The sequence below is a fragment of the Pteropus alecto genome, unplaced genomic scaffold (assembly GCF_000325575.1).
Source record: "Pteropus alecto unplaced genomic scaffold, ASM32557v1 scaffold78, whole genome shotgun sequence".
Lineage (NCBI taxonomy): Eukaryota > Metazoa > Chordata > Mammalia > Chiroptera > Pteropodidae > Pteropus > Pteropus alecto.
The window spans coordinates 17217001-17228157 of NW_006443124.1; the positions used below are offsets into that span (position 1 = coordinate 17217001).

An 11157-nucleotide genomic window follows, 5' to 3' on the forward strand; every position below is an offset into this window, starting at 1 on the left:
GACAGAAGAATACCATATGATTTCACTTATATGCAGAATCTAAGGAACAAAAAGAACAAACTAATCAAAAACAGACTCACAAATATAAAGGATAATCTGATGATGGACAGAGGGTAGAGGGGCTGGGGGACAGGGAGAATGGGGTGAAGGGTTAAAGAAGCACAAATTAGTAGTTGATAGATGGTCATGGGAATGGAGAACACGGCATAGGGAATACAGTCAGCAGTAATGTAATGGCTAGGTGGAGAGCCAGAGGAGAGAGAGAGCAATTAGGGGGATCATTTTATAAATTATACAAATGTCTAACCAATGCACTGTATACTTGATACTAATAAAATTTTTTAAAAAGTATTTCAGGATCCAACATCCTCTCGTGATTTAAAAAAACACATAGAAAACTAAGAATGGAAAGTTCAACATGATTAAGGACATTTATGTTTTATTTTTATTTTTACTTTATATTAAATTTATTGGGGTGACACTGGTTAATAAAATTATATAGGTTTCAAGTATACAATTCAATAATACATCATACATATATTGCATTGTGTTCACTACCTAAAGTTAAATTTCCTTCAATCACCATATATTTTACCTCATTTACCCTTATCTATCTCCTCCTAATTAAGGCATTTATGAAAAACCCACAGCTAACATACTCAGTGGAAGAAGACTGAATGCTTACCTCTAAGATCAGGAGTGAGATAATATGCCCACTTTCACCACTGGTATTCCGTTTTGTACTAGACTCTAGACAGATAAATTAGGCAAGAAAAGGAAATAAAAGGCTTCCAAATTGACAGTGAAGAAATAGAACTACCTCTCTCCACAGATGACAGGACCCTACATATAGAAAATCCTAATAAACCATAAAAAAAAACTAGACAATAATAAATTAAGCAAAGTTGCAGAGTACAGGATTAACGCATACAAAAATCAGTTGTGTTTCTGGACATATTAATGAACAATTGAAAAAGTAAATTAAGAAAAAAATTCCATGTACAACATCCAAAAGAAAAATTACTGACAAATTTATCCAAGGAGGTCAAAGATATGTATACTGAAAACTACGAAACATTGCTGAAAGGAATTTTAAAAGATGTGAATAAATGTAAAGACAGTTCACATTCCTGGGTTGGAAGACTTAATATTGTTAAGATGTCAGCACTACCCAAAGTGATCTACATATTTAATGCAATCTCTATCAAAATTCCAAAGCTTTACAGAAATGAAAAGGCTGATCCTCAAAATTATATCGAATTAGAAGGGACCCTGAATAGCCAAAGCAATCGTGAAAAAAAGAATACTGGAGTTGGAGTTCTCACACTTCCTAATGTCAAAATTTACTACGAAGTTACAATAATGAAAACAACATGGTACTGGCATAAGGACAGACGTACAGACCAATGGAATAGAACTGGAAGTCCAGAAATAAACCTACATGTTGATGGCCAATAGATTTTTGACAAGGGTGCCAAGTTCATTCAATGGGGGAAAGAATAGTTTGTTTAACAAATAGTGGTCAGACAAGAGTGAAGTTAACCCCTGCTTTACAACATATACGAAAATTTAAATGGATCAACAACCTTAGTGTAAGAATTAAAATTATAAAACTTTTAGATGAAAACACAGAGGTAAATCTTCATGATTTTTGATTTGGCAGTGGATCTTCCTCATCTTAAGCTTCATGTTTATGAAATTATACAGCGTGGATTCCTTTGTGTCTGTCTTCTTTCTCTCATTCTACTGTTTTTGAGTCACTCATTTTGTTCATATCATAGTTTATCTTGTTTTTCTGTCATTTAGTGTTCCATTGTATGAACATAGGAAAATTTCTTCTATCCATATTCCTATAGATAGACATCTAGGTCATTTCCAGTTTTTAAATCTATATAACTAAATCTGCAACAAATATTATGGTACGAGTCTTTTGGTAAACACACATACCTGTTTCTCTTGGGGATGTACTTAGGAGTAGAGTATATTGGCTATAGAGTAGGGGGAAATTTAACTTTATTAGAAACTGCCAAACAGCTTTCTACATTGGCTGTGTATTTTACATTTCGGTTGGCAATGTATGAGACCATGAGTTGCTCCACATCACGGCCAACACTTGACAATGTTAGTCTTTTTCACTTTAGCTGCGCTGATCGTTGTGTAGTGATAGCTTCTTGAGGTTTTATGATTTGTAGTTCTTTATATATTCTGGATACACCTACTTTGACATATTCTCTGCTAGACTATGGCTTGGCTTTTTAAATTTCTTAATATGTTCTTTAATTGGAAAAAGTTTTTAATTTTGACAAAGTCCAATTTATCACGTTTTTCCTTTTATACATAGGGCCTTTTGTATCATGTTTATGAAAATTTCTCTCCTGTAAAGTCATGATGATGATTTTTTCTATTTATTCTAGAAGCATTATGAATTAAAATTTTATGTTTATTTATAGGATATATCAAAATTAATTTTTTGCATGAGATGTGAGGAAAAAAATAAGGATCACTTTTTTTCATGTATATATATCCACTTTGTCCAGCAGCATTCGTTGATAAGACCCCCTTTCCCCCACTGAAGTGTATTAGCACCTTTGTCAAATGTGTGTGATCATATGTGTGTGGGTCTCCTGTACTGCTGCTGAGGTCTGTGCGGTGCCAAAGCGCTGTAGCTATATGATGAGTCTGGTGGTACACATTCCCCACAGCTGTTTCACATCTTCGGGATCATCACGGGCATTTGGGGTCTTTTGCATTTCCATGTGAATTTAGAATCAGTTCCCCAGTTTCTACAATAAACCTGCCAAGATTCGAATGACTCACTGTTTTCCATGGTTCTTGGCACTATCCTCTAAGACATCCTTCTTGGCTACTTCTTAAAAGAGCCTCGAAAAACCCTGCATTGAGTAACTTTCCCAGCCTATCCTGGAGGCCCAGAGACCTTTCACCATTTTGAACGTTTCTGGACATATTAATGAACAATTGAAAAAGTAAATTAAGAAAAAAATTCCATGTACAACATCCAAAAGAAAAATTACTGACCAAATTTATCAAGGAGGTCAAAGATATGTATACTGAAAACTACGAAACATTGCTGAAAGGAATTTTAAAAGATGTGAATAAATGTAAAGACAGTTCACATCCTGGGTTGGAAGACTTAATCTTGTTAAGATGTCAGCACTACCCAAAGTGATCTACATATTTAATGCAATCTCTATCAAAATTCCAAAGCTTTACAGAAATGAAAAGGCTGATCCTCAAAATTATATCGAATTAGAAGGGACCCTGAATAGCCAAAGCAATCGTGAAAAAAAGAATACTGGAGTTGGAGTTCTCACACTTCCTAATGTCAAAATTTACTACGAAGTTACAATAATGAAAACAACATGGTACTGGCATAAGGACAGACGTACAGACCAATGGAATAGAACTGGAAGTCCAGAAATAAACCTACATGTTGATGGCCAATAGATTTTTGACAAGGGTGCCAAGTTCATTCAATGGGGGAAAGAATAGTTTGTTTAACAAATAGTGGTCAGACAAGAGTGAAGTTAACCCCTGCTTTACAACATATACGAAAATTTAAATGGATCAACAACCTTAGTGTAAGAATTAAAATTATAAAACTTTTAGATGAAAACACAGAGGTAAATCTTCATGATTTTTGATTTGGCAGTGGATCTTCCTCATCTTAAGCTTCATGTTTATGAAATCATACAGCGTGGATTCCTTTGTGTCTGTCTTCTTTCTCTCATTCTACTGTTTTTGAGTCACTCATTTTGTTCATATCATAGTTTATCTTGTTTTTCTGTCATTTAGTGTTCCATTGTATGAACATAGGAAAATTTCTTCTATCCATATTCCTATAGATAGACATCTAGGTCATTTCCAGTTTTTAAATCTATAACTAAATCTGCAACAAATATTATAGTACGAGTCTTTTGGTAAACACACATACCTGTTTCTCTTGGGGATGTACTTAGGAGTAGAGTATATTGGCTATAGAGTAGGGGGAAATTTAACTTTATTAGAAACTGCCAAACAGCTTTCTACATTGGCTGTGTATTTTACATTTCGGTTGGCAATGTATGAGACCATGAGTTGCTCCACATCACGGCCAACACTTGACAATGTTAGTCTTTTTCACTTTAGCTGCGCTGATCATTGTGTAGTGATAGCTTCTTGAGGTTTTATGATTTGTAGTTCTTTATATATTCTGGATACACCTACTTTGACATATTCTCTGCTAGACTATGGCTTGGCTTTTTAAATTTCTTAATATGTTCTTTAATTGGAAAAAGTTTTTAATTTTGACAAAGTCCAATTTATCACGTTTTTCCTTTTATACATAGGGCCTTTTGTATCATGTTTATGAAAATTTCTCTCCTGTAAAGTCATGATGATGATTTTTTCTATTTATTCTAGAAGCATTATGAATTAAAATTTTATGTTTATTTATAGGATATATCAAAATTAATTTTTTGCATGAGATGTGAGGAAAAAAATAAGGATCACTTTTTTTCATGTATATATATCCACTTTGTCCAGTAGCATTCGTCGATAAGACCTCCTTTCCCCCACTGAAGTGTATTAGCACCTTTGTCAAATGTGTGTGATCATATGTGTGTGGGTCTCCTGTACTGCTGCTGAGGTCTGTGCGGTGCCAAAGCGCTGTAGCTATATGATGAGTCTGGTGGTACACATTCCCCACAGCTGTTTCACATCTTCGGGATCATCACGGGCATTTGGGGTCTTTTGCATTTCCATGTGAATTTAGAATCAGTTCCCCAGTTTCTACAATAAACCTGCCAAGATTCGAATGACTCACTGTTTTCCATGGTTCTTGGCACTATCCTCTAAGACATCCTTCTTGGCTACTTCTTAAAAGAGCCTCGAAAAACCCTGCATTGAGTAACTTTCCCAGCCTATCCTGGAGGCCCAGAGACCTTTCACCATTTTGAACGTCTCACTACCTTTTACAGATTACACTTTTACACGTCTTTAAACAATTTTCTGAGTTTCCCAAGCTACAGCCCCCCCATTCTTTTGAGATCTGCATCTCTAAATTCAGTCACCACCTCTCTGGTTAGTTAGGGCACTATGGGACCCTAGAGTTCTAGAGTCTCTTTTGTCCAGCAAGAAGCATCTACCAGGCACCATCTTCTTTCAAGGTTTTCACAGAGATGCTGACAGCCACACCCTTGATTGAGACCAAGCAATCTCATCTCCAGTCCAGAGAACACAGCCTCTCTCACAGGGATCAGCGAGCAAACTAGGGCTCATAGGCCACATCCCGCCCAATGCTTTCTGTGTTGCTTGCAAGCTTGTGATGGTTTTCACATTTTTAAAATAGTTGACAGAAAACCAAAAGAAGATGATTTCATGAAACATGAAAATTATATAAACCTCGAAGTTCTGCATCCATAACTCAATTTTTATTTGAACACGAGCACACTCACGCAGGTGCATATCGTCTGTGGCTGTTCTGCTCCAGCGGCAGCACTGCGTACCTGCTGCAGAGATGAATCAGCCTGTAGAGCCCAGTCCCTTATGAGAGGTTTGCTGACCCCGTCTTCTTTATATACCGTCCATTCTCTGCTCAAGAATTGGCATGTTTTATTCTGAGTTCATCTTTTTCGTATACCTTATACGTGACCAGAAGCAACTGCTTCACTTTCATAATTCTGCCTGGAAGTTATCTTGCCATGTTTCCCAAATTCATGAAATACATTTTCTATCCTCCAGATTACCACTGGCAACTGGTTTGCCATTTCATAACATGGGCCGCCATGTTCCCAACCTCCTCAGTCCATTTTCTTTTCATTTGTCTATTCACCAGGTCCTAAAACCAATGCCATATTTTTTGTTATTTTTATGGAAACCCCCAATTTCTAGGTACCGAGTTCTGTGTCATTTATCTATTACCACCGTAACACTGCATTACTCTGAAATATAAAAACCAGGTGTGTACGGTAGTAGGCATTCGTTCGTCAGCCCACGTGGTTTGAGCAGCCTGTGATAGATTGAGCTGGCTCGCCAGACTCTGATGCACGTGTCTCTCATTGTCCAGCAGGGGCCATGTCCACGGCAGTGGTGGAGGAACACAACACTTTCCAAGCCTCTGCTTGCAACAAGTCTGCTCAAATCCATCCCACCGACAAAGCATGTCATGTGGCAAAATTCAGGCCTGAGGATTGGGAAAACGAGACCATCCCAGCTCCCGATGGGAGTGACTACAGAGACACATGGCAAAGGGTAGAGATGTGGGAAGCCATAGAGAACTGGATCCATGGATGAAGTTATGTCCTCTGATTTGGTAGTTTACCCCTTAACATATGATATGAACACACTTTACAAAGTCTAACTCCATTTCCCCTTCAGCTCCTTATGCGAGTGTTCGGTATTTTACTTCCGCATATTATATGGGCATTATTGTTGCTTTAAATCTTCAGTAATCCTCAAACATCATTTTCAATAGTCTCATTTTTAACTACATTCAGGAAACAAATGACTCAAAGCCCAAATTTAGGTTACTCTGAAACCGAGACCACTCTCCTCCTAGCAACAATACTTGTCCCCCAGTTTAATCTTAAAACCATCTGGACCCCGGTGTCTGTGAGAGTGCAGGGATGGAGGGCGCACATAGGTTCGGATCATACCTGCCCTCCCAGGGGCTCTTATTCCAGCATCCCTTCCCGGAATTGACCCCACCCACTCTCCTCCTCAGGGATCAGTGTCATTTCACATGTCTGCTCTGTCTCTTTCTTTGGCCCTTAGGGGCACAGAGTTGGAGTCATCCCAATTTTTGGTTCGAAGAAAACATTTGTCACTGGTTCATGCATGGCCCTTTTTTTATGTTTGTTTGTAACAGTGTGATGTACACCCATGTACACACCAAACGAGAAATTGGGACATTGACAGTAACTCGTATCTACTTAGTGGACCCGCCCCACCTCAATCCTCTGGCTCGCCTCCATTTGAGGGAACTTTTCAACACAAAGCTTCCCCCACTCCCGCTTTTTTTTTGTATTGTGTTAAAATACACATAACATAAAATTTACCATCTCAACCATTTTAAGTATACAGTTCAGTGGTATTAAATAGAGTCACGTTATTGTGTAGCCATCGCCACCAACAATCACTAGAATTATTTTTTTTAATTTTTATTTTTTAATTAGAGTTGACATTCAGAATTATTTTATATTAGTTGCAGGTATCTCTAGAATTCTTGTTATCTTGTAATTCTGAAACTCTATATCCATTAAACAGTAAATCCCATTTCCCTTCCCACCAACCCTGGCAACCACCATTATGCACTTTCTGTCTTTATGATTTTGACTACTCTAAAATCTCATATAAGTGGAATCAGACAGTATTTGTCTTTTTGTAACTGGTTTATTGCACTTAGCACAAGATCTTCAAGATTCATCCTTGTAACATATTATAGAACTTCCTTCCTTTTGAAGGCTAATTAATATTCCATAGTATGTGTATGCCGTATTCTGGTAATCTATTCACTGGTCAGTGGACATTTGGTTTGCTTCCATGTTTTAGCTATGTGAATAATACCGCTATGAACTGGGTGTGCAAATATCTCTTCAAGGCCTTGCTATCAGATCTTTTGGGTATATACTCAGAAGTGGAACTGCTGGATCAAATGGTAATTCTATTTCTAGTTTTTTGAGGAACCTCCATACTGCAAAAACAGTGGCTGTACCATTTTATATCCCCACCAACAGTGCACAGGATTTCAGTTGCTCCTCATCAACACTTGTTGTTTTCTGTTTTTTGATAGTAGCCATTCTAATGGGTGTGAAGTGCTATCTCATGGCATTTATTTGCTTTTCCCTAATGATTGATGTTGAGCATCTTTTCACACCCTTATTGGTTATTTGTAGCTTCTTTGAATAAATATCTATTAAAGTCCTTTGCCCATTTTGAATCAGGTTAGTTGTTCTGTGGTTGTTGAATTTTCAGAGTTTTCCATATATTTTGGATGTTAATTTGGATAATTCTTTCGTTACCTGTGCTTTTGGTGTCATAATCAGGAAATCATTGCCAAGTCCAATGTTGTGAAGCTTTTGTCCTATCTTTTAAAATCTAAAAAGACTTAATGTGTGGCCTGATATATGGTCTATCCTAGAAAATGCCCCGTGTGCACTGGAGAAAATGCGTATGTTGTTGTTGAGTGGAGTGTTCTGTAAATGTCTGTTAGATCCAGCTGGTTTATTGTGTTGTTTAAGTCCTCTATCTCCTTGTCTTCTGTCTGGTTGTTCTTGCTATTATTAAGGGTGAGATACTGACATCTCCAACCATTATTGTAGAATTGTCTATTTCTCCCTTCAGTTCTGCGGGGTTTCACTTCATGTATTTCATGGTGTGTCAGAGGTAAGTAAATGTCTGTAATTGTTCTATCTTCTTGCCCTCGTGGCAGCTGACTCCATGCCTGCAGTAGCAGGTAGAACAGGCAGACCTCTGGTACTGGTACAGTTCTTGGGCCCAGAGGCTTTTCAGGGCACAGGTCTTGTTTCTACCCTTCCTCCAGAGCAGTGCGCCTGTGCCAGGCCCTGGTGCAGGAGTGTATAGTGTCCCCACTGATGGAAGGCTTCTGCTCCATGCAAGAAGGGAAACAGGTTGTGTTTTCTGGGTGCCCAGTGGCAGCTGGCATCTCCTGAACACCTGTACTGAGGGGCCCTGCTCTCTGGTCCCTGCTCTACTCCCAGGATTTCTCACGAGGAGTGGAGACCCAGGGAAAGACTCCCTGTGGCTGCAAACCTCTCTCCTATGGTTTCCCATTATCTTGAGCTAACACGCTTCCAGCATTGAAGAACTCACTGAAATTGCAGCTGACTTCTTCCCATCCATGTCTGTCTTATACCTATTCCTTTGTGCCCTATCAAAAGTGAAACAGCTTGTGCCAGGCTCATCACTATGGTCCTCTATCAGCCTGGTTTTGTGTGGCCTTAGCATCCATGTGAGCATGATGAGGTTACTTCCCCCCACTCTACTCTGTCTCCTCCAGTGTCTTTGGTATCCCTTGAGACTCTCCACTTTTGGCTGGTTGGAACTCAACCTCCCAGCTCCAACCTGGGCCACTCTCTGCCCTCCTCGTGGAATTGCACCTTCTGCAGACCTGGCTCAGGGTCCAGCAGCAGACTGTGGACCCTGAGCGCTTCTGGGGCTCTTTCTTTATGGAGCATCCTCCTCCTGGCATGACCTTTCAAACTCCAGCTGCCCGTGCCCCTCTTTGTACTTCGCACCTGGAAAGTGCCCCAGGCAGGAGGTGGGGCCCTTGCAGATCTTGCCTATCCTCTTTTCTCAGGGACCACAGCCCTGCCCTGTCTTGTGTCAGGTGGGAAAATGAGTGCCTCCTATGTGGACACATTTACCTCTTGCTTATGGAGAGAGGGCAGGCCCATTCTCATTACCCATCCTCCCTCACCCCCCACGGCCACAATGGACAGCCTCTGGCAGATTTTTAGCTGGCTTGGTGGTTGAATTCAGAGTAGTTTCCTAACTGCATTTTGTGGGGCGGCCTCTTCCAGCATGGCACCCTGAGTCCAGGGACTCACTACTGCTCTGCATTCCTGTGGGCACCATCTAATTCTTCTGTGCTTCTTTTCCTGCTATCACCTTGCCAACACAGCCAGCAGCAACCACAGACACTGCTGATGTTCTGCTTTCCGTCTCTTCCCCTCAAGGTAAACATGCGTCAGTTCCATCAGCTCTGAAACTGATTCCCCAAATACAGCCCCTCTTCGACCCTGGTCAGAAGATCTTTGGCCTGTGGGGCCCACTCCTTCTCATCAGGTTGGCTTGGAGCCATGGGACCCACTCACACATTGTAGGAAAGTTCAAGGTTTCTAGGACCAACTACCATATCCCTCAGCATAGAGAGGACACAGGGGTGACACCTCACAAATCTCAGGGATTCTGCTCTTGTATACATGGTGTCAGTCCCAAAGTCCACCAGGTACTGAGCTGATGGAGCTATTTGCACTCAAGCTGCAGCAGTGGGAAAGGAATGAGCTCAAATGGGTCATGGCTCTTATCCCTCTCTTAGAAAGTTTCATGTGCCATTTATATTCACACTTCATTGACCAAAGCCTGAGTCCCAGTGCAGACAGGGGAGCAGTGGAGGGCAAGAGCAAGAGAAGAAGCTGCTGGGTGAGCCCACCAGGGCTCGGGGTTGGGTGGGCATGTCCTGGGGAGCAGTCTTGGGAGGACCTCTCACTGGGCCTGGCTTCTTTCTGACAGGTGACACCTCAGACTACCTGCAGGAGGTGCAGCTGCCTCTGATCCCATTTGCCCTGTGCCAGGTGTTCTATGGACACACATACCTTCTGCCAGACATGATGTGTGCTGGGGATCCCGGGAATTTGAAGACCATGTGCGAGGTGCGTCCCACTGTGGGGACAGGGAGCCAAGCCCAGGGCTTTCACGTGTTCATCTGCTTTAAGCCACCGTGGACACTTCTACTGAGTAGGTGAGGGGGGGGGGTCCCTGAAGGCTTGGCCCCTGTGGGGCTTGGGAGCACATCACTGTGCAGCCATAGGCTGGGCAGGAAACCTCAGGGTAGCTTATGTGCAGATGGGACACAGGCCCCAGTCAGTGCCCAGTGCCCCACAGACTCCAGTGCCAGTGGAGCAGCCCACGTGTCTGTGCACTTGCCCTGTGCACAAACTGTTGCCCTGTGGCATTTGCCCTGTTAGCCTGTAGCAGGGCCTGGTACTGGCAAGCTGGGGTTGTAGAGTGAAGGGGCTCTGGGCCTGGCCCTGCAGGGTGGGCAGTGGGCCACCTTCATGCAGGAGGCAGCAGCAGGCCCTGTCTCCAGGTTCACAGGAAACTCCTCTTTTCTTCCAGGGTGACTCTGGGGGTCCACTCGTCTGTGAATTTAACCACATCTGGGTGCAAATTGGAATAGTGAGCTGGGGCCGTGGTTGCATGTTCCCTATGTATCCTGCAGTTTATGCCCGAGTCTCTTATTTCTCAGCATGGATCCATCATCAGGTGGAACACACACCCCCACCTCCGCAGCCCCTCCCCGCCCTCTCCTCCACTCTGGGGGCTGTTGTCAGTGTCCTTGTGACCATACTGGTTATCCTGCCAATGTTGTGAGGCTGGGGCCCCCCACCTTCTCTTCCCCATTCTCCATGCCTCTGT

General features: G+C 41.7%; 1 protein-coding gene across 1 annotated transcript in view; it reads left to right on the forward strand.

Annotated features, from left to right (window-relative positions):
- Positions 1-11112, forward strand: part of PRSS38 (serine protease 38) — a 35252-nt gene extending 24140 nt beyond the window's left edge. Inside the window, exons 4-5 of the mRNA XM_006923367.1 lie at positions 10252-10391; positions 10858-11112. Coding sequence (XP_006923429.1) covers positions 10252-10391; positions 10858-11112 — 395 coding nt within the window. The remainder of the gene's footprint in view (positions 1-10251; positions 10392-10857) is intronic.
- The last annotated feature ends 45 nt before the right edge of the window (positions 11113-11157 follow it).